Source organism: Sarcophilus harrisii, chromosome 2 (assembly GCF_902635505.1).
Source record: "Sarcophilus harrisii chromosome 2, mSarHar1.11, whole genome shotgun sequence".
In the NCBI taxonomy this organism is placed as follows: Eukaryota; Metazoa; Chordata; class Mammalia; order Dasyuromorphia; family Dasyuridae; genus Sarcophilus; species Sarcophilus harrisii.
In genome coordinates this window covers 621,346,480-621,371,127 of record NC_045427.1, presented here as the reverse complement: position 1 = coordinate 621,371,127, position 24,648 = coordinate 621,346,480, and the positions used below count along the sequence as shown (strand labels likewise).

At 38.6% G+C, this 24,648-nt stretch overlaps 1 protein-coding gene across 2 annotated transcripts; it reads left to right on the top strand.

The window, feature by feature from the left end:
* The first annotated feature begins 319 nt into the window (after nucleotides 1-319).
* Nucleotides 320-22,202, top strand: CXCL12 (C-X-C motif chemokine ligand 12). 2 transcript variants are annotated; one of them, XM_012544820.3, is made up of 4 exons: nucleotides 320-517; nucleotides 8,492-8,609; nucleotides 11,513-11,599; nucleotides 14,808-18,460. In XM_012544820.3, exons 1-4 carry the CDS (start codon nucleotides 457-459, stop codon nucleotides 14,899-14,901), a joined length of 360 nt encoding a protein of 119 aa, XP_012400274.1. In that variant the 5' UTR covers nucleotides 320-456; the 3' UTR covers nucleotides 14,902-18,460. The 2 variants fall into 2 exon arrangements, with proteins under 2 accessions (XP_012400274.1, XP_003755004.1); XM_003754956.4 differs by lacking the exon at nucleotides 14,808-18,460 and adding an exon at nucleotides 18,467-22,202 and having other exon boundaries at nucleotides 326-517.
* Nucleotides 22,203-24,648: the final 2,446 nt, after the last annotated feature.

The following is a 24,648-nucleotide window of genomic DNA, read 5'->3' as shown; positions in this document are numbered from 1 at the left end:
ACCGGCTCCCCGTCCCGCTCAGGTCCCGGGGGATCCCCGAGCGGCTCCGGCCACTTCGCGTCCTCCGCAGCTTGGTTTGGAGTATTTATTTACTCTCCTTTTCCTCCGTCGCAAGTTGGCTAAACTCGCCAATCTTTGGGCCGGCTGCGGCGGAGAGAGTTTTGGTCTTCTGGGCACGGTCCAACAATGTTAATAGAGGAAGGATGTAATAACATGCCACGGGCAATAAATCATCGTTAGCTACTCCCCTCCCCCTCCTCTGGGCCCTCCCCAACCACCCTTCCCCCCGCCTCCCTCCCCTCCCCTCCCTTCTCCCAGCCCCCAGCTCGCCCCCTCTATAGAGGAGAGGAGGGAGCGTGTGGAGAGGCGCACACTGCTGCTGGACTTTCACTCTTCTGTCGCCTGCTACCCCCTGAACACCTCGCAGCTTCGCCCTCGGCCTCCCAAGCCAGGACCATGGACGTGAAAGTGGTCGCCCTGGTGACCTTGCTGGTGGCAACTCTTGCGCTCTCCGAGGGTAAGTGTGAGCCCCGCGCCCAGCTTCTCCGGGGGGCATTCAGAGGTACAGACCCGCCTTGGGGGATAGACGCCCTGAGCTCCTACTGGAAGTAGGTGCCCTCTTTCCCTCTGGTTACTGACAATGGTCCAGTTAAGGTAGAGCTCTTGCCTCCAAACCCAAGGGAGCCCTAGCGCTCGGCTACACCTTTGGGGAGAGTCGGTCCCCGCCGAGTGGTGATTTTTCTGCGCGCCCCGCTCTTGGGGGAGCTGCAGGATGTAAGCCTGAGTAGGTAGAGGGAGAAAAGCGGGGAGAATTGTTCAATTTTCCAGGCAAGCTTTGGGGCTGCTCTCTTCCTCTTCCCGCCTGCTGCTGCCTCTCTCTCCCAACCTAGTTTTGCAGACTGAGCACCCAGAGCGCCAAAAACTGGGGAGCCGACATCTACCTTTTTTTTTCTTCTCCCAACTCGTCAATTGATTTGCCGGCGCCTCAAATTAGGCTTCGGAAGGCAAGCAACATAAAGCGAGAGTCGCTCCGCTTTGCTGATGAGACCGGCCAGGAGACAAGGGGGAAATTGCCTTCCCCTGTAGCTGGAGACCAAGTTCCTTCAATGTCGTTTCTTGATGATGGGCTAATGTGTTCACTTTGCTATGTAAACCCAGAAGGGAATGGGGGGGTGGGGGTGAGGGGTGGGGGAATTCTTGAATTGGCTAAAGAAAAAGAAACTGCGGAACCTCTCTCCTAGTTTTATTTTCTCCAAAGAAAAAAAGAGAACAAAACTAAGTATATTGTAATTAAAAACAGTGACCTTCCATCCTCTCCTCCTCCCTTACCCCCCTCCTCCGACCGCAGGGATTTTTTTTTTTTTTTCACTTTCTAGTTTAGAATAACATCAGGCTGCACATGTGCGGGCTTTGCCCAGCTGCTGCCTGAGGTTCCAGCTGTGGGCTCTGCTCTCGGTCCCAGCGTCTTTGCCCGGTAGAGTCGTGCTCAGCGATTCTCTCCATTAGGTTCTACTTCGCCCAAGAGTTCTCTCCGTGCGGACCTCAGCTGAACACAGAGGTGCTATGTGCCGGGACCCCAGCTCCGTCTAGGGGTTCCCTCTATCTAGGACGTTGTTTCACCGACATTTCTTGTCCCGGTTTCTCTCTGGGAGTCCCGGGACACCAAGCGAGAGCAAGTGATCCCCAGAGATTTAGGGCTGAAAGGGGAGCTGGGTTAAAAATAACTCTGGCGGTGGTTAGGGCTCCTGGGGACTGGCGAGGTCCCAAGGCACCTGGGCGAGGTTGTCCAGAAGGTGCTTCTTGCCGTAGGTTCCCTAGCACGCTCTCCCCAGCTAGGGAAACCTGCCAAAAACGAGCTAAAGCTATCTCGATATAAGAACCTGCTTGGTGCTGGGGTGATTTAGCCCAAACGAAGCGCTTCAGGTCTCGCTTTCTCTTCTCTCCTGCCTCCCCCTTCCCCTTCCATGACCCTAGGGAAACAATGGAAGCGAAAGCCCGGGCTGCACAGCTGTTGGGATTGCACAACCTTTGAGCTGGAGAGAATAAAACATGCCCCGCTAGCTTTTCCTCGCTAAATTTGCATTCGTCCTAAACCTGGAGACTGAATTGTGTGATTTCAAAAGATATTGACATAAATTTGGAAAATACAAATGGTTTTTTTACAAATAGGGAAACTGAGGCTCCGAGTGATTGGATGGCTTGCCCAAAGTCCCAGAACTCTCCCAAGTAGCATTCAGGCTTGGAACCAAAGCAAAGGATAGATTTTGGATTCAGAGGACTTTGTTCTTTACTATATGCGTGACTTTGACTCTAGGTCTCAGTTGCCCTATTTGTGAAACGAGGGGCACTGAAGCGGATGCCCTTGAATGGCGCTTCCAGCTCCCAATGTGGTACTCAGCGAAACTCTCTAAACTGCGCCACGCGGTGGAAGCGCCAGCTTTCACTGAAGGATGATTTCCTTCCTTTGGCGTTCCGGGCTCCGCGTCTGTACGCTTGGAGGAGCGCAGTGATGAGCTGCCGAGGAAAAGGCTCCAGCGAGTGCGAGTGCGCGCGCCCTGAAGTAGGAGCCTAGAAGAGCGTAAGCACCTACTACTTTAGCAACCCGGCAGGGCCGCCGAAGGCGACTGAGCCAAAGCCTGGGCTCTACAAAGTCGGAGAGCTCTCCCTCCCCACTCCTTATCACCTCCTCCCCCCTTCCCCCGCCCCATCCTCCCACAAAAACACACCTGCGGATACAACCTCTTTTGTAATGGAGGCAAAGGCTCTCCAGCTATTTTTAATGGGTGTCACTTGAAAATTTAATCTCCCAGCCACTCTGCAATTGAAAACCTGGGTGTCCGGTTTCATAGTGTGTAAAGGCAAAAATAAAGCCGAGAAAAGAGGAGCCCGAGAGGCGGGAGATTGGATTGCCTTCTCCAGATCGAATTCAGGGGAAATACAATTGAACCAACCAAAGTACCCTAAATGCCCAGCGCGCGGCTTGTCATTTCTCTAGGGGAAAATAGAAATAAAAACAAACTCAGGATTTAGGAAAATACGTATCCCTGTTTAGTCTTCTTAGGTCAGCGCAGTACCCCCAGATTCGAAAGCACGAGATAGGGCCGGAGGCTCTGAGTTGTTTTGGTTTTGATTTGTTTCCCCCCCCCCCCATACACACCCCTCCACAAGCGCCACTACAGGGTCTCAGCTAAGTGCTGCTACTGAAAGAGACAAGAGTAGGTGAAATTGACTACATCACGTAACTGACAAGTTCGAACTACTAGGACTACCCTAGCTAGGTACTTATCTAATGCAGTGACCACGCGTAAGAAGAATGTCCCTATTAAATCTTCATCCCGTTATCCTTCCTCCTCACTTCCCAAGAGAACGGAGTGAGGTCGGGGTGGGGGGCACGAATTTTGAGTTTTTTGCACGTAACTCAAGATCCATAAATATTTATTAGGTCTATTTGTTGAATCCAGAAATGTAGGACTTGACGGGCTGGTGGGTACCTGTCTTATTTTTAAATGAAGAAAAACATTGATTGAAAAACTGTCATAAATTTACTGAAAATTACCCCTCTCCCTATTCAAACTCCTTCAAAAGTTGATCATTTAACAGGAATTTATTAAACGCCTATTATGTGCGAGGCACAGTGTTAGGGAAAGAGATACAAAAGCAAAGTGAGAAACTGACACTTCGGTAACTTACTTTAGGAGTTGAGATCACAAATGATTGCTTCTGTATAGTTTAGGTTATTAAAAATTTAATAGACAAGCGGCCTCGGCCATTCATAAGAATGATAATTCTGCAACAAGTTGCTTTTTTTCATATCAATTATCCTTTTCCTTTTGCACGCAAATTGTTCTGTTTGGAGTTGCTCACACTCCTACAAATGCTTCTATTTTATGCAGCTGGGCTCAGGTTTTCGGTCCGTAGTCACCAATTCTCGTTCATTTGACTAAAGCTCTATCTTCCTGCGGCTCAAAAACGTCTCTCCCGTGGGTGTAGGGCGTTGACCTATTTCTTATGGGTCAGAGAAATTTTATTATGTCATACATGCATAGATTATTCCAGATCATGAATGCTGGAGTCTGGAGACCTGGGTTCATAAGGTAGTTCTTAGGGACGAGTTTTGCAAGCCTTAAAATAAAATACACTATCAAATGTTTCAACACACGCATTTCTTTGTTTCCTGCCCTCTCTCTTCACACCCTATTGTAAGACAGATGTTCGATTAAGATTTGGATTTAGTGTTAAACTGATGGAGACATAAGAGATCTAGACACCTATCTCCACCCTGACTCCTGGGACCCCTCCCCTCTAAATAATAAATGGAAGAAAACTGAATCTGAAGAGACTTGAGTTTGAATACCCTCTCTGTCACTTGTCAACTGTGTGGGCACCAGTTAAGTGTTTTAACTTCTCTGAACTTCACATTCCCTCTCTGTAATATAAGATTAATTGTACCTGAAGTACCAACAGAGTTGTTATATTGGGATGTTGGTAAAGTGTTGGTGAATGTTAGGAGTAGATGAAGAAAATTGGGTTCAGAGCAGTTTTAGTGAAGGATGGATTTATTGATTTTTTTTTTTAACATAAGAGAAGTAAATTGCGATTATATCTTTATAATCTCGACTTTCTGGCTACTTAGTGCTTTAAGAACTTAATTTAAAATAATGGCAACATATGTAACAACATAACCATGATAAAAAATTAAATAGCACAAATATGTGCACATATATGCATGTATATGAGTTGGTTTGCTGGATATAAAATTAAAATCATGATTTTTTTTTTCTATTCCAGTTCTCCTCTTATTAGTTTAACTCATGACAAGGATTAATCTGGTAATGACTAGAATGATCTCCATGATGGGTGAATTCTTACCTTTTTTTCACACCTAACTAATTGGATATTTTTGAAGAAGTAACATAATTTCCTTGGGCCTCTGTTTCTTTGTCAGTAAAATGGGACTCAGGGCAGTTTCTGAAGTTCTAATAGTCTATGATCCTATTTAGGAGAGAAGAGAATGAGATGAGATGAGGAAAGACAAATCCAGACTCACCCTCAGTGTTGTTGGGTGAAACCCATACTAATATTTCTGTCAGGGGCAGAAATGATCCCAGACAGCTGCAGGGCAGAGATCACCTGGGCTTCCTGAGCTCATCTGAAGTATTCATTGCACAGAACATACATCTGTGGCTTTAGACACCTTTAACTTACAGAGGTTGAACTCCGTGGTTACCTAGGTCTTGGGGTTCCCCAGAGCATGCAGCTGCAGTTGGGGCCAGGGGGTTTGACCCATTGCCTCCTACTTGTGAGGTGGGGTTCTTTGCACTGGAGCTGAAGTCTGACAACCTGCCATTTCCTTTATGGAGGCTGATGTTCTGTGGAGGATTAATGTCCCAAGTATCCTAGACAATTAGCTATTATATATTTTGAGATAAACAGTTGAGATGAGAATTTTCTAAAGTTTATAGTTAGCTAAACTAGATTAAATGCACCATTTATCTAATGCTAAACTGAAAATAAAACTCAGTTTGGTAAGTATCTAGGTGAAAGGTTGTTTTGTATTTTTAATAGAATAACAATTGAATTTTATATAGTATATTAACACTTACAATACACTTTTTATTCATTATCGAATTTGAACCTGAACCCTGTGAGATTGGTGTTATTAGTTTCACTTTGCAGGTGAGGAAATTGAGATTGAGGGATGTTAAACTGGCCATACAGCTAGTAAACATGTGAGGTGAGATTTGAACCCAGGTTGTCCTGAATCCAGCATACACTAAACAATACTGCCACCAGCTGGATTCAAAATTTCTTTTTCTACAAAGTTTCTCTCTTGGCAAGAGGCTTAATATTTCTGTGAGAAAAAGAAGTGAAACAGAAGCTTAATAGTCGGTATAACCATACCATGAGATCCCCAAATTACCTGAGTATAGAAGTAAAAGGATCATAGTTTAAGAGAGAGAAGAGCCTTCTGAAGTTAACTTTTGCAGTCCTTTAATTTTTACAAATGAGGAAAATGATTAGCAGAGAGATTAATAAACATGGCCATTGTCACACAACTAGTAAAGTGCAAGAAAGAATTTGAATCTGAAACTTCAGAACTCCAAATTCAGTGCTATTTCGAGGATGGAGAAAACTTAACTATTTGGACTCCTAGTGGGATGGATAAAGAGACTTCTCATTAAAAAGGGAAAATAATATTTATTTGTGATCTTGTCACTAGATGGTCTGAACTAAATCTTTTTTCTCTTTTTTTGCTGCAAGAATTTCTAGACCAGGTTGGAAATAACTGAGCTACTTTCCTTTAGATAAAGATTTCATTTTCTCACTGGTAGCAACTTTTGCCTACCACTAATTAAAATTTGATGTGTTTCTTTCTTTCATTTTTTTCTTTCTTTCTTTCTCTTTCTTTCTTTCTTTTCTATCTTATTTATCTACCTACCTGTCTATCTACTGATCTGTCTTATCTATTTATCCGTCCTGTCTATCTGTTTTTCTATCTATTAATCTATCTATCTACATATCTACCTATCTCTATCTTATCTGCCAATTTATCTGTCAATCACTTTATTCCATTGAGGAAAGAAAGAGTTGATAGCCTTCCTTACTAAGAAGTAGCAAAGGTGGACTTTGGAAAGGAATAGTTTAGAAGGCAAGCGGACCATACTCCTTATCAACCAGCCATCCTTTGGGGAGAAAGAAATATTTTCTGAGAAGCAACTATGTAAAGAGAATAAATCATTGAATCTGGAGCTGAATGTGAAACCTGCCTAGGCACTTATTTTTGTAACGCTGAATAAGACACTTCACCCAGTTTCCTAATCTATAAAATAAGAGGTGGACTCAAGGATCCTGTATGTCCCTTCCACTTCTAAAGCTGTCGTGTGATTTTATAAAAACTACCTTTTTTTTCTTCCCATTTTGCATATGACCTAGGAGAGGTCCTGGAAACTGCAAGACTGTAAATAACTTTCAGGACAAATGCATTCAGAGGAACTATTCCTTGCATATTCCTCTGATCTCAACTGAAAACAGAATGGCCCAAGCCTAAAAACAAGCTTTCCTTTTCTTGGTTATCGGTCACAGCTCGTCTGGCCTTGGAGAATAGCTCGTTCTGTTTATTGCAAAGATTGAAAATGAAATAAACTATTCTCCCCAAATTAGATAATCAATCGCAATGAACCACACTAAGCTTTGGAAAGAATGGAACAAATATGCAGCAACCCATCCCTAAAGGCTGCAGATGCTAACTGCAGCTTTGATCCTAACCCACTCCTTCTGAAGATGCTAGATTTGAAGTATTCTGTCTGAGCCTCTTGCAATTCTTTAAACATGCAAACTTTTTTTGGACTTGCAAAATAAATAATTTCAGATGCTGGTCTAATCCCTGATGAAAGAATCCAACAACATAAAAACCCTGGAGTATTAAGGAACATTTGGATGAAAATCTGAAGGGAGGAGGGAAACCCACAAATTTCTAGCTCCTCCAGGGATTTCCACTTATAGACAGACACTGGGGATGAGTGGTGGTTATCACAGAAGCCCCTTGCTAATTTGCACTAATGAATGTCAATTACAGTATTTTGTAAATTGCTAAATTGTCAAATGGACATAATAAGAGAACGCAGGAGGTTAGTGAGTTATTTGGGTTTCTGCTGAAGCAAAAGCACCACATCTGGCTTTGGGCCAGAGGTCCTAGAACCTAGGGCATGATGCTCAAGAAAACACCAAAGCAGTTGGCTTTTACTAGAATTCAAAGAATTGAAGATTATTCCTGTGTAAACTCTTTCCTCTTTGAAATTAATACTTTCATAAACCTGAGGTCAAATCCCATTTTTGTGTCTTACTATTTTTGTACTTTTGTACTATTTTTGTAACTAAGGAAGTTATTTACCCTCCTTGTGACTCAATTTCCTCATTTGGAAAATGAAGCAGTGGAACTAGATGTCCTTAAAATCCTTTCCAGTTCTAGATCTAGGATCCTAAAATTTGAGATTCACGGAGTGCACTGGTTGAAATCAGAAAATGCCAGTTTGAAACCTGAAAGAGATTTATTTTCTTTTGGAAGTTCTGAATTAATCTCTCCCTTTCTCTCTCCATCTCCTTTCTCATTTTCCCTAAAGGCAAAATGATTTTACAAAGGCAGATAGGAGAAAAGTACCCCTGATGGTAGTCTTTATCTTATCTAATTGCTAATAGCACTGGGGGGCAGACAATTGGGTGCCTCCTAATTTTAAATCTCTTCTCCCTTCTTAGGTTCCAAATTCCCACCTGTTCTTTTGTCTCCTTAAATTGAAAAGGCTGAACTTAAGACCCTCAGACATTAACCTGGAAATAAGAAATTTGTGTCCTTCTCCTTTTGTGCTAGTTATAAGCTACAACTTTTTTTCCTCTCCTCTGGTCCTTTACCCTCTCATACCAGCTTTAGACCCTGCCTGCTTCTAATGGGGACTAAGAGCATAATTCAAAACCTCTTTCTCACTGCTCTTTCTAGGAAAACCGGTCAGTCTGAGTTACAGATGTCCCTGCAGATTCACTGAGAGCAACGTAGCCAAAGCCAACATCAAGCATCTCAAAATCCTCAACACACCTAACTGTGCTCTCCAGATCGTGTAAGTTCCCTGTGGGATTGTTTTTCACTTTGTAGCCTGGGAAGGAGTACCAGACGCTAGTCGATGGCTTTTTGTTACTTTGATAAATGAGACACTGCTCTTGTCTCTGAGCTTCTGCACCTTTGGAAGGGTCCCCTGAAATACAGTGATTACTAGTATGATCATTATGTCCTTTCCCCGCCCAAAAAATACAAAATCAAAAAAAAAAAAAAAGCACTTAGCACAATATTTGGCACATAGTAAGTGTATAAGGGATGCTTTCCCTCTTCTTCCCATTTTCCTATGGAGTCAAACTACAATTCAGTATAAATCTATGAACTTTACTTATAATTATTTTGGTTGGTTTTAGTTTTAAATGAATTGTGACCCAAGAGCCAGTCGAAACATACATAAGACTCATTGGACACTATAAAACACAATTGGAAGTTGGTATTTTAGGAGAAAGAACACAATCTAAATTCAACGCCTCCCCAAATAGGTCATTAGTGAAAACCTTGGTCAATGAAAACAAATAAAATCAACTAATAAACCGTTTATTTGTTGCTTATATTTCCCTATAATATAATAATGAGAATGAGAATCTTAAATTCATGGTAGCAGATTATTTTGTTCTATTAAGGGGAGATGAAGATAGCATATGAATGCTAAATATTCATGTTCACCATTTCAGAAAACAATCTCTCTTTTTCTTTTCCTCTCTCTTAGCCCAATTTTAAAACTAAGATATTCCAGAAAATAAGACATTATAGGAAGAAAAAAAATCTGAAGCTGTAGTAAATGTGGCAACAGAGTATTGTAGAAAATCTCTGTGGCCAGAAAGGCATTCTTTATCCTCAACATTTGGGTTTCTGGTTTGTGAAAGAAAATCCAGAAATCAATTGTCTACTATTTCCAATCTATTTTCTATGCTTTTATTCTCAGTCTTTTGCTGGTATTTATAGGTTAGCCCTTGTCATCCTTTGTTCCATCTTAATCAGAATCTTCTCTTGTAAAGATATGAATTCTTTTAAAAACCTGAAAAGAGATGCTTTTCAAAACCTAACTTTTCCTCCCAAATCCTAAAGCATGTCATTTAAGATAATTTTCCCTGAACCCAGAGACAATCTAAATACAGTTGGTCTGTTTTCTTGTGAGGGATTTTTGTTTGTGTTTGTTAAAAGCTAAATTCTTTTTGAAGTTCAGTTTGCAGTAGGCATCCTCCCCCAAAATTCTGAGTTTTGTTTGGGGGAAAAAGCATTTTGTCCCAAAAGATAATTCCCGAAGCCATCATCTAGTCAATTTCCTTGCTGATGAAGAGCCATATAAAATATATTTTGTTATTTTTAAATATCACATGTTTTTTCCCAAAGCTTCAGATTTGGAGAACATTGTAACTGATGCAGTTTTCCAATCTCCAGTTTGCTTATTTTCTGTTTAAAATAGAGTGTGGTTTAAAAAGAAAACAATCTGCTTATTTTATAAGGATTTTATGAGAAGATCACTTTTATTTTTTCTTCGACATTCAATTCATCTAGTTTTTTTTTTCTTTCTTTTTGGAACTTTAGATTAAAAATTATCCAAAAATATTGATTTACCCAATATTCTTGGGAATGAGATCTCAAAGCTTTGGGAAAAACTCATTTTTATTCCTCTAATTCTTTCAGGGCTTTTCTCCTTGGTTGTATTGGCCTATGTCATATTCATTGAACTGATCTTCTGTTAATAATAAATGGGTACCAAGATGAGTCTTGCAAAATAAAATCCTTGAAGGGTCTTCTTTGCTTATGGCAATCAGATAGCCCAACAAGATAGCACAGATCTGGTAGAGAACTAACTCTCCCGTACTTTGGAGTTTATTGGTATATGTGCTCATCAGGTCCTCTTACTCTTTCCCGAGATAGTCAGTGGGGTTCCTGGCCTTTCAGTGTTTAACTGGGAATGCTGCCATAAAATCCTAGAATCAATAACTTCTAGGTGGGGGCTGGGAAAATAGGACTGTGCATTTGGAACTAGAAGAGTATTTAGAAGCAATTTCTCTCAAATCCATTTTATAGATGACAGAAATTAAAAACCAAGACAAATTACTTGCTTTTTCTAATTATCTTAATTTACAGAATAAAACAAGCATTTTCATAGCATAATACAATAAAAAGATGATTGCACATGAAATTGCAAATCTATTATGCACAACTTGCTAATCCTTTCAAATATACAACAAAATTATCGTGTACATTTATTTTTCCCTTGTTTTTTTCTTCTCACCCTAAAGATGGCTACCATTAGACACAAATAGATATCCATATATAAAATTGTTTTTTTATATACTTTTGTCTTTCAATTCTTTCTCTAGCTTGAGAGAACATCTTTTTTCATGTCCTGTATAGTTAATTTCAATATTTATAAAAATCACACACCTAGAGAAAGACAGAGGGATGCAAGATTTGGAATCAGATCATTTCTAATTGAGATAAAGTCTATGGTCCTTCTGAACAGTTTTCTCAAGTACAATCTTTAAGTCACAGATTATTCCCCAAAATTTTGATTTTGTCTGTATAGGTCTGACCAACCCCAGTCTTTTGAATGTTTTTGGTCCAGTGTCAGGGATTTTTCTGCTGTACTGTGCTGGCCACTCCAGTGCCCCAGAGGTATCTCTTTATCATTGAAGGAGGATGCCATCACCGAGTAGACAGGAAAATAAGTGAATTGGGTTCATAGTAAAAAAAAAAAAAAAAAAAAAAAAAAAAAAAAAAAAAATGGCTTTTAAAATTAATGTCTGTACTTTAAAAATGACTCTGAAATGCTTACTCTGAAGAAATAGTTCTCTCTTCAATGTCATCATTTGTCTTTTTTATCTTTATCCTTTTAAATTTGTTTTTAATTGACAAAATTCTATTTTCTCTCTGGTGGGTTTTATCTTTTGGCAGGGCAAGGCTGAAGAGTAGCAGCAGACAAGTATGCATTGATCCTAAATTAAAATGGATTCAAGAATACCTGGAGAAAGCTTTCAACAAGTAAGCAAGACAGTCACAAAAGGACTTTCAGCTAATCGAAGCTGGGAAGTGCAAACACAGTTTACCAATGTAAAGGGTAACGATTTGGGTGGGGCAGGGGTCCTTATTCAGAAGGACTGAAATGTTTATATGGGATAAGGCACAAAGCTGTGGAAAGCTTGGGAGTTTATCAAATATGTACACAATTAAGCAGTCCATACTATACCAGTACATTATTGTAACAGAGAATAATAGACAGATCTGACTCTGCTCTTGCAAGTCAGATCTCTATAACTGGGGTTTTTCTAGATTCATCATCTTTACAAAATAGCATTTCTTACCAGCCATGCTTTCTTTATTTTTACTTTTTTTTAATCCATGATTACTTCAAAATCTATTATCCAACTCACTCTAAAGCTTTTTTTCTTCTTTTGTGAGCCTGGGTGCACAGTCAGCTTAATAGTGGTCCAATAGGATCAATATTAAAAAAAAAAAAAAAAAGAAAGAAAGAAAGAAAAGAAAAGAAAAGAAAAACTATCAAATTGAAGCTGATAGTTGAACCATACTCCATTCTCTACCCCCAAAAGGAGGGAGGAGAAGGGGATTCTCTAATTTGTTGGACAATCTGGAATCTCATCAGTGTAAAGCAGGGTAGTTTGTATTGCTCTGATTGGGTCATTGGGACACCCTGTTCAATGTTGTACAAAATCAGTGATGTCCCAGTGACAGAAGAGAGTCATATTTTCCTTACCTTGGATTTCTGAATGACTCTCCTACTAATCTGAGATGCTGAAAATGAGTCCGAGGTGAAATTCAGATAGTAGATCTCTTCAAAACCAAGAGTAATCTCCAGTTCCCCTGGAGAGAAACAAACAGAATTGGAAACGCTCCCATTATTCTTCAATTTAGTGATACAAACTGCTGTGCCCTCAGAACTAGCCATTCCTTTACCAGCAGCTGTGTACCCAGCATCCTTTTCTATCCCTCCCCCATCCCTGGTCCAAAAGCCATGCTTTAATTTTGCTTCTACTTGTCTTTTCTGTCCTGGAGATCTGACCCTAAGAGCTGTGGTAGTGGAGAGGTATAAGCTCGCCTTCATTTGGCTACTGCCAATTCTCTCCAGGAACCCTCCCCTTCCAGGTTCTCAGCTCACCCTAGGCTTATTGTGTTTTACAATGTTTAAAAACACCCCATGTACTCCATTTCAGGACAATGGAGTTAGCCCATGCCTCAGAGCTACCAGATCCATATCCTTATTTTCCTGGAAATAGAAAAGAACGTTGGCCAAATTTAATAGAGTTTTTAAGTTCAGCAGTTTTTAGGTATTTGGTGCTGAAATTGGCTCTATGCAAAGGCCAGCTTGCCCATGCAGGGTCATACAACCTCTGAGATTTCTGAAACCAGAGCATTTACTAATACCCTAGATCATTTAGCAGCCTCAACATGGGGTCTATGTTCCAATCAGAAATGTTGAGAGCAATGAAATTTCCATGGATGAATGCTATATGCATATGGTACAGGCGGTGGCTATAGCTTTTGGCAAGACATGATTTCAATATATTTTTATGCACGGTTATATTTTTTTGTTTTTTGGGTTTTTTCCACTTTTCTTCAGAAAACAAATGTATTTCAGAATATATTTATAGTTCATTGAACAATTCATATATTTGAATTGGAGCCATATAAATGTCAGTAGTTTAAGCTTCTATATCACATCCAACTACTGACAAAATTTGTAAAAATATATATATTATATATATGATGTTAATGTAGCTTATCAATCTCAATCAGCCATACTATATTTTTTCACTTGTATTGAAATTGTATCAAATGTGACATTATATGCACTAGCAATAAATGGCTAATTGTTTCATGGTACAAAAAAAAACCTCCTGTATGTGGGAATTTGTTTATATGGAATAAAATTTGTGAGTTTTTTTTTTTTTTTAATATAGATGGGGCTCTTGTAAATTGCTTCAACTTATTGCTCAAGTGCCTTAAAAAGTCTTCCCTCAAATGGTCTTACTAGTTCAGACTAGTTCAATTTTTAATTGGATCTCAAGAAAAAGGGCAGGATTTTTTCATGGATTTCCCCCCCTTTCTTCTCAATAGTGAAACCAATGAGATTATATCTAGCTCACTAATTTTGCTTATCTTAACTTCTCTTCCTTAGTATCCATAACATCCCCATATAATATCCAATGATCTCATATTGACATAATATTGAACTATTCAGGGAAGCCATTCACTATATAAATCATTAAATACCATTAAACTCATATCATTTTAATTTTATAGTTCCTTGACCAGTCACTCTTCTAAATCTTCCTAACCCCCTAACTTGTTGTCCAGAACAGTCCCAGTCATAACCAAAAAGAATTCAAGCAGCAAGTAAGGAAGAGAGGGAAAAATTAGAATCCTTGTCCTCTTCTGGGTGTTGGTCAAAACTTTGCTTTGTGAGTTATAAGCAAAATTTAAATCAGCAACTAGAAAAGGATGATGAATAATTAAAAAAAGATTTGGGTCGTTAAATCTTTAGAATGAAGGATGAGCAGCTTATGTGGTCTGCTTGGTTCCCTTGGGTTGGCAGGTGAACAGGTGGAAAAGTCTGACAGAATGGATAGGTCTAAGTGGGTTTTAATCTATAAACATTGGATGAAATGCCCAGTGAGATTATATTGAAGAGTCACTGGATAATTGGAGATCTTAATTTTAGATTGTAGTTTATTCATCACTATCTCCAATGTTTAGATTTGCTTTAGATAAGCAAAGTCCTTCTGTGACCTTTGAATAAGATAATTGGAGATTTGGGGAAGAAACAAAAAGGGATAGCAATCTATGTATGGCCTTCTTCTCTTTAGGAGGGCATAATTTTGGCATGGATTTTTAGTAGTAGTGAATAGGTGCCTTTCTAAGGCCCTTAGGACCTGAGGGTCAATGGACTTGTGCAAATTATTAAATATGGCTACATCTTATTGATTACAATTTCGGGGACTTACAGAAGTTCACTTGAAATTTATTTAAGGATATGCTTTATTATATGAAGTCATAATGTAGTAAATGCTTAAATGCATTTTTAAAAGGGGAAAATTGGGCGGAGGGAACCTACAGACCTGAGAATGTGAAAAAGGGAATGAACTGATTTATAAGGCAATGCTAAATTTGCACAGATTAAGTCAAACAACTGTTCATTTCAACATTATTAATGGTTCTACTGATTTTATCTAAGGGGGCGCAGACAAACAAGAGTGGGGAAAAAAGAAAAGATAGGAAAAAAGAAGAGAGAGAAGAAAAGAAAGGCCGCTCAAAAAAAGAAAAACTAGTTGCCCATTGCTGCCCTGGAGAAATGGACCCCTTCCCCCCACAATATGCTCTGCTATTTATCCTCGGCGTTTTTGTAAGCTTGCTCTAACCTCCCACACAAGGCTGCCTCTGGTAAAGAAAGAAACAGCCCAACTGGCACTTACTGTTGACCTTGTATCTGCCTTCCAGTGACTGAGCAACTTTTGGAGCTCTGATGGTATGCGTGCTCTGTCTGAGGCCTTTCTTGGCTCAGTTAATTTATGAAGAAAGTAGTTGTCTTTCAGAAATGGGGGTCATGATCTGTAAGACCCAGCCAGCTTTTCCCGAGACTTTTTCCCCCTAAAATTGACTGAGGACTCCATGTAAAACTTGCATCTCTGAAGTTCTTTGTCCAGAGCGCTTTCACAGGCTCTGTAATCTCCCATTCGTAAAATGGCCCAGTTAAGGAGACTGATCAAGCACCCATACAAGTTTGCTTTGCTTTGCATGCCTGCTGGACTTGAGAAGGGGGAGCTACAAAGTCCCAGCTCTCTCATATGAAAAGGTGCTATGCTTGGAACAGCAGAGCAACAGCCATGAGGAAAAGCAAAAGCAAAAACAAATAAATAAACAACAAAACAACAAAATGAGACTAGGTGCTAGAAAAGGTGCTCTCTTGTTTTCTTTAGCTAAGTTTTTAAGGGAGAATGCCAAGCACTGAGCAAAAGCAACTTGGCCCCAGTGCCTGGGGCAGGACTCACTCCCTCTTGCTTGCAGTCAATAATGGCACCCTGTCCTCCTGGTTCCTGGTTTTCATTTGCACTGATGACACACTATTGATAACTGTTTTTTCAACCATTGTGCCTGATGATCTTCATCTGTGCCCAAGCCTACCAGCCTTTCCTTTGTTACCTCAGGGCTTGGGGTGGAGGTGATGATGGTTTCGTTTAGAGTTTCTTGCCACTTGTTGAGAAGCAGGGGCCCTGGAAGAACATCTCTGTTCAAAGTGTACTGGGGAGATTCCACCTATTGATCAGCTGACTATTGGAACCATGTCTTTTCTGGGGAATCCATTGTGTATACTACCTGAAAGAGGGGCACTGGGAGCCACTTCCATCCTGTGGGAAAAGACCCATAATCTGGGTCAAGAAACACCATTATGATATTTGCACATTCCCTTTGTGAGGGTTCCTTGGCATGGTAGGAAGGCCCTTTGCCCCATTCGCCATTCTTTTTCAAAACTGAGTGAGGATGCTTCTAGTTTTAAAATAGAACCCAATGGATCCATGACCCAAGTAGTCCAGCCTTTTATTTAGGTGAAATAAAATGCTCAGGGGAGAACATGGGAGTGTCCATTGGTTTATAAAAAACCTCTTTGATCTTAGAGATTTTAGAATGAAGGAATTACTCCTTGATTCTCTTCCTCCAGTCTTTTCCTTTATCTTTTCCCCTTCCCCCTCAGTTTATAATTTTAATAAATTCCAGAACGACAGATGGATAGAGTTGGGGGACATAGGAAAGAAAGAGGAAGGAAAGATGAGACAAAATAACCCCCTGACATAAAGGAATGCCAAATTCATGCTGATCAAAGTGGTGTCAAGCTCCTTTCAGCACTTTGAATGCCTCTGTTGTATTTTTCAGCAAATTTAAATTGTTCATTTTCCTCATTGAAAAAAAGGGTCTGGAAAACCCAACTAAAATGCCACAAAAGAACATTTGTTTCTCGGTTGCTCACCATTTGATCTGAAATAACAAACAGTCAGACTTCTTCTGCACAGTTGATGGGAGGAAAGTTCTGATTATAGGAATTTAATAAACCTTTGGGTGTGGAGGAATATCTTGTTTGGAAAGAGCCATATTATTGAAGACAGGACTGCAAGGAGCTGGGTTTATGATCACTAGTCTCCTCTTAAGCTCTAAAGACACCTGGCTGTTTGTTGACACAACTAGTGGTGAAATACCAGGCAGAATGCTCACATTCTTGGAGAATCATTGGAATTCTATTCAGGAAAAGAGGTGGTTGAGATGGCCACATGATATGCTGGAAGCCCCTACTGCATAACCAAACTTTTGCTCCTGATAAAATGCTTTTCATTAATCCATCAAAGTGCTCGAACAATGCTTAGCTGCTTGAGTATAAAAGATGAGGTTGGCTCAGGCCCCAGAGCTTGATGGAAAACAATTTAGCTTCTTGGAACCAACAGGTCAGGGGTGAAAAATGTTAACCAAGCTTATTGTGTGATGATGGAAAATTATGCTTTCCATATTGCAACTGGCAAAACAGCTCCTTGGTTCTGCCACTGTGGAGTCTTCTGTGGATTTCTGACTTCAATATTCTCCCTTTGCCTTTCTAAGAAGGTGCCAGTGGGTTCTATAGTTATGCTTGGAAACATGCCAAAGTCAAAGTGGTGATGAAATAGCTTGGATCTTAATTATCATGGTCTTTTGCCTGGTCCCAATTGCTACCCATCTCTACAGCATTTTATCTTGCTAAGTGTAAACATATTCATCAGCAGTATTGATCCTGATTTACTTGAGACAACAGAGAAGTACCTGATCCAAGCTCAACCAGGAAAGAGCAAATATTTTCACTGCCTTTTAGAATTTTAAATCTTTAGCACAATCTACTGAACTCTTCCTCAAGAGCTGTGTTCCCTTTAAATCTAACTTAAGACAATGAGATACAGAATAACGGCATTGCATGTGTTAAAGATCATATCATCAATTAAGGATGCCTTCTGAGACTCCTTTCCTGAAGCTATTTATTCATGTCTTGTCTCACCTGTATCTTCATTGCCTTGTTAGAGGAACATGATATAGATCTACTAGCTAGAGGGAACTAGATATTTAGCAAAATAGAACTTCGTCTAAATGCAGGATTGCAGACTTCTAGGTAGCCTGGCTGGGTAGCAATTAAAGGTGATGGTCTTTGCACAGTAGAACAGCCTGTTCATGTGGTATGCTATGGTGATCTTGGATGCAAGAGAGTTAAAAAAAAATCCATGTCCTTGGAGACTCAAAGAGTAAGATCTGTGTCAATCAGCACATGTGCTCAAGTCCATGAACAGCTTTCTCATCACCTGGCCAATTGTACCCCTTCTGGGAACCTGTTTGTGTAAGTATGATTTCCCATGCATCCTGCTCATGTTCTCAGGTCAATGAATGCATTTGTCTTCGTTCATACTGCACTGATTCTTTAAAATGAGGTTATGCCAAAGACCAATTTCAGGTTTCTTCTGTTTGACCCAAACTTGTCCTGTTTCCTTGTCAGTTTGTCTATGTCTTTAGTCTTTGCCGTGTATTCCACCTTCCTCTTCACTTCTTTAATACTGCCCATCGTACTAACTCTGAACTGCCTTCACTATCCAGTCATAGTGATGTGGGACCCTTTGTTTCCAGGGTCTTTTCCAAAAGGAAGAACATCACATGAGATTTTGAAGTAATTCTTGAAATGCCAGCATCAAGGGCATTCCAAGCAGGCATTGGTGTTGGAACCTTCATTGAACTTTGAGAAATGATCACCTGTCTTTGAATAGGGTCCAATGATGACTAAGCCATTAGTCTGAATTTGCCTTAATGGTATTTCACTCTGTTCTTCATTAACAGGAGGTTCAAGATGTAAAAGGCACGCATTGTAAGACTGAAGCCTGAAGGATTTCTTACTGTAGGACCAGAAAGCAGATAACAAGTATTAGGGAAGGAATGCTGTCACCAGGCAGCTCTAGGGATGGCTAATGCATTTAAAGCCTCTGTTTTGCACAAATCCTGGCTTGCTTTCACTGTATTATTATGTAGCAAGATATATGGTGTTTATTTTTTATTAAGTTTGTTCTATTGAATGTCACTGGTGACAAATATGAACTCATTAGACTTAAGTTCCTTAGTTTTACTTATGTTATCATTTTTCCTGGGTGAGCCCTAGTTTATCTTGCACTCAGTATTGGGGGCACACCAAGAGTTATTAGGTTTTATGTATAAATATATGGCAGGACATGAGTTGCAATATGTGCCAAGATTTTTTAGCTGAAGAGTATGACTTATTGACATGAAGGATATGACCATTTGTAGGGATATGGACCCAGAATAACAGCTACCAATGTTGGCCCTGATTAATTTTTTTTTTTTAAATCAGTATGTTGCTGTAGAGTTAATTCCCTCTCTTCATGTGAGAACAAAAATCATTTTTTCAGATCAAGAAGAAGTTATCTGGACGGATTAGAGATGCTCAAAAGGTTGGTCCATTACTGGCCATTTTCAAAAAAGTGAGGGCAGAGCAGGGCTACACCATCCATGTTGTCAACTGCATCCCATCACTTTCTCCTCATTTTCATTTTTTTCTCCATCCATCATCATATGTATCTGAGACTGTCTCTGTCCATGGCACAGAAAAAGAAATTTCTCAAGACTAAACTTTTGATTTAAACCACACATTGAAAAATAAATGGAAATATGTTATGTCTTAAAGGTATGCTGCCAATGAAGTATTTTCCCTATATGTCTTGTGTGGAATATTGTCAAAATGTCAAATGCTGTGTTTTTGTGTAGCAAACAGTATGCCCAATGTAAAATACTGTTATTGTCTGTTGGAATGCAAAAGGTGGAATTGAATATGTGTCCTTTGTTGTCTTTTGATTCCACTGCCAATTTGTCAATGTCTATGTGTTTATAAAAACTCTTTGCTTTGGGGTTGTTTTAATTGCCTCAGTGACCCGGGATAAACAATATTCCCTTTCCCCAGAAGAGCACAATATGATTCAATTACTATGTTAGCTTTCTGGGCACTGACTCGACTGCAGGCTGGGTACCTTGTCATGCGGATCAAACATTTTGAATATTGTGAGGGGAAAATCTACTATAGCTAGGACTAGGAAACTTTAGAAATCAGAATGTTCTAGAAAGACCTCCTCCTATGTTGTGATTAGCAGACATTAAAAAAAAAATTTTTTTTTTTGAAGAACTGTAGCATGAAAATATCTCCTAAAAAAGAATCTGACTTGGTTCCATAACTACACTAATCTAAAAAATATGCCCCCTCTCTGTGCTTACAAAGGACTTTTTTTTTTATCATTGTCCCCTAATTTTTTTGGGGGGGAAAGAGTTTATTTGGCTTAATCTTGAAATATATCAGGCACATGTCCATACTTTCAATTTGATTCCATGTTGCTTCAGCCTGTTCTTACCCTGTCTTTTATTTCACTTGATGTAAGTGAACAAAATGTCATATTTATTAATTTGACAAAATATCTACTATAAGCTAGGCCCACTGATATTTCCTTTGCCTCCTTTTAAGATTTCTATCAATCTAACAAGATTGTTGACAGACCAAGTTAAGTAACAGGCAGCACATAAATTATGTGTATACATAGTGAAAGGAAAATTGGAATTTATAATTTTTTTGGATTTAATGATCTAAGGGACTATGAATAGAATTTGTTAAAAAATTTTAACATTTCTTTGTTGAACCACATCATGATTTCTTTAAACTGAATCTAATCAGTGGAAGAAATTGAATCAGTCAGCTGAAATGAATTTCTTATTCTAATTTAAACATCCAGAATCACTCCCCACTTTTCTTTATTTTTTTTTTTAAAGCTGCAGCCCACAGTGAATTCCAAAACGTATCTTAGTAGGATCTTGACTTGAGTTTTAGCTTGTCATATCCTTTACTTAGCTTCTGAATCACTTATAAAACAACATTTTGGTGGAAACATTTGTTTTTGTTTTTGTTTTTAACAGGGGATCTAAGGTTCTAAAAGACTTAGATTTTCCATCCTGATTTCTTAGAGATTTAAAATCTTGAATAAATGGTGTAGACACCAAAACACCTAAGTCATATAAAGTGAGAAGAATGCTACAAGTGGTTTTTGTTGTTATTTTTTTAATTTCAAATGACTACAGTTTTCTAAGAAATGTTTCACATCTTTGTCACTTAGAGGATGGAAGAAGAGACAGGAAGAAAAATGCTATTGTGTAAGAAACAAATCTCCCCACCCCCAAGTTGATGGGCATTCATTGAAACAACCCATTTGCAAATGAATATTCACTAAGTGCTCCTTGATTTTAGAGATCTGTGTTTTGTAGACCATGAGGCCATTCAACTTCATGGAATAATAAAAGGGCATTTGTCTTTATACTGAATCTTTTCCATTGAAGTCCTTGCTCCCCACTCACATCCTTTGCATCAAAAATGTTAAAAGAGGAAAATAATGTTGTAACCCAGTTTATTTGTGTTTAAAAAAAAAAGATGACTGGGCTTCTGTATTTTGTTATTTGAATTATACCCCATTGTTGTTTGAGTGTCTCAACTTCAGGTGAATCAATTAGAGATATCCAATCAGATGTTAAGACAGAGTAGAAAGGAGTTTTGTTCTGAAACTTCTCCAAAGATGAATTAGGGAAATGAATCATTTTGGGTAAGGGTCTTCATGGCTACCAAAGCATTTGTAAGCAAGGAAGGATCCAAAGTATGCAGAAAGAATAAGAAGCATATTTTCAGTAAATGTCACCCTTATCTAAAATTTAAATTTAAAATAAGAAAAAACCACACACACTCTCCAGCAGGGAGGGAATGTGAGCCAGGAGAGTGAATCATATCTGGAGTTGTGACCTTGGCCAACAGTATGTTTTCACAGCTTCAATTCCAAATTCAGGATGTCGGATTGTTTTTTCAATTGTGATGATCTTCTAGTAGGAGATAATGACATTTGAATCTGAGGTTATACTTGGAGGTAGAATTAACTGGTTTCCTGGGGGTTTTGTATATGCCTATACCCCTATACTATAGTGCTACTACTCAAGCCCTCTTAATATAAGTTGATTTCTCTAATCAACCAAGAGTCAGTATCATCACTTTTTTGGGGAACTTTGGCCCTTGTTCCCTTTGAAATCCTTCACAGAGACAAATTGGATAGGGAAAACGTCACCTGAGAAATGCTTCTTCCCAAAATGATAGCTATATTTATTTTTCTGGTTAGAAATTTCTAGTTTCTAGACATGACCAATCCACTGGCACTCTCAAGGGCCCAGAAGGAACTATTTTCCCTAGAAATAATTTTCATAAAAGTTCAATTCCCAGTCAATGATAACAGTATTGTTGTGTTATTGTGGTTGTTGTTGAAATGTGATAGATACTGTATTTTCTATTTTTTAAAAAAAAGCAAATCTCCCATATAATGTGAAAAAAAAATTTCCTCTAGAAGGCAGCTGTAGTGTATACATCTTGCTTCTTCTTTAAAAAAAAATCCTTTTGAGAAAGAAAAACCTGTTTTTCATCAAATTCATGTCTTTGATGGATGTATATGCACTTATCATTTTCCTAATAAAGATCTGTATTCAAACATAATGTTCATTGGTCTGAAGTTGGTATTCTTCAAACTTGATTTCTTTTGATGCTATAGATTTCCTTTCTTTTTCCTACCCAAGCCCAACACATATTAACGTTATAGAGCTAGTATTTTGGGGGTGGAAATGACCTGGTTAATTAATTATAAATATAAATATGCCTATATGCATACATATATATAGATAAGAGAACATTTAATACATTATGACCCTCACCATATTCAAAGATTCTCAACAGAAATGAAGGTTTGGTTTGAGTTGAGTCCATTCTGAAAGATTCTTTTAGTTCTCAGTTACCATATTATTGTCTACTATGTTGCAGGCACTGTACTATGTAGCTGTTTTCTATCATTTACATCAGTCTAATGGGAACATGATTTAGAAGAAAAAGTGACTTCTCCCTGGAGTATAAGTAGAGACATTCATTGAAGAAGTCATGGATAGGATGCCTTTTCAGTTAGGGGTTAGATTGCATAATTACTAGGATCCTTTCTTTAGAGTTTTTCTGATGTTCTTCTTTAAATATTCAAAAGATTATTAAGGAAAAGAAAGATTAAATTTGTTTTGTTTGCCCCAGAAAACACAGTTAGAATCAATGGGTCAGAGTTAAAAGGAAATAGATTACAGATTAATGTGTGGGAAATTTTCTAATAAGTATTGCTATCCTACAATGGAGTAAGTTCCTTACTCCAGAGGTAATGAAGTCCCTATCACTAGACTTCTTCAAGTGAATCTAGATGGCCATTTAGGGGTACATACTTGGAACAATGATAATTAGATCTAGTGGAAGGTGGATGATTAGGTATGACCAACAAAGGATTTATACTTTGAATGTGTTGTTCAGTCATTTTTCAGTCATGTCTGACTCTTTGTGCCCTAATTTTAGGTTTTCTTAGCAAGGGTACTGGAGTGGTTTGCCAGTTCCTTTTCCAGTTCATTTTATAGATGAGAAATTGAGACAAACAGGGTTAAATAACTTGCCCAGGGTCACAGAGCTAGTAAGTATCTAAATATCTCTAGGTCCCTTCTAATTCAGCTAAGGAATTCTCAAATTACATCCTTTGAAACCCTGGTAGGTTATATCAGTGGTATCAATTTAAATAGAAATGGGGAATCACTAATTCATACATAAAAATCCCAGTGAGTCACAAACTATTGACTTAGTTTTAAAATGTAATATTGTCTGTTTCATTATATTTTTATTTACTTTGTTAAATAATTGCAATTACATTTTAATCTGGCAAAGGCCTGGAGAGACTTACACGAACTGATGCTGAGTGAAATGAGCAGGACCAGGAGATCATTATATACTTCAACAACAATACTATATGATGACCAGTTCTGATGGACCAGGCCATCCTCAGCAACGAGATCAACCAAATCATTTCCAATGGAGCAGTAATGAACTGAACCAACTATGCCCAGAGAAAGAACTTTGGGAGATGACTAAAAACCATTACATTGAATTCCCAATCCCTATATTTATGCCCACCTGCATTTTTGATTTCCTTCACAAGCTAATTGTACAATATTTCAGAGTCTGATTCTTTTTATACAGCAAAATAACGTTTTGGTCATGTATACTTATTATGTATCTAATTTATATTTTAATGTATTTAACATCTACTGGTCATCCTGCCATCTAGGGGAGGAGGTGGGGGGGGTAAGAGGTGAAAAATTGGAACAAGAGGTTTGGCAATTGTTAACGCTGTAAAGTTATCCATGCATATAACCTGTAAATAAAAGGCTATTAAATAAAAAATAAATAAATAAATAAAAATAAAAATATTTTGCATTTAAAAAAACAAACAAACAAAAAACATTTTAATCTGGCTTGGGAAGTGTTACAGGCCATATGTGATCTATGGGCTGAATGACACATTTATTCTATATGATGCAAAAAGGAGTTTCTTTAAAGATATATGATGCCCATGATATTTCCCCTTTTTAATTTATAATCAATTGCTAACTATTTTATCATAAGGATTGTAAGGATTGTTAATTTATTGATTTTCCTTCATTCTTTTATCACTTATATTTTGTGAAACATGAAACATCTTCCCAAGCTTTTAAAAGGTTTTTTTTTTTTTTTAAGACCTACTTTTGAACCTATATGGCAATTTAATTTCCTCTATTCTGATCCAACATTATCCATATCCCCACACTCAAATATGGGGAAGCCCTCAAAATTAGGCTAAGGAGTTTGTGTATTCGGTATCCTATATTCACTCTGCCTGGTTTCTACTCCAATGGAACAAGAAGATCCTCGAAAGTTAAACTTATCATCACTAATCTTATCACCATGCTGCTAACTCAAGCTTTTATCAACACCTCATCCCTCAGTTTCCTCTCCCCTCTGATTAGAAACTTAGAGAACTGAGTATCAAACTCCACCCAAAGCCTCCCTTTACAGGAACTGGCATATCTCCTGTCCTGCTAGTTTCATC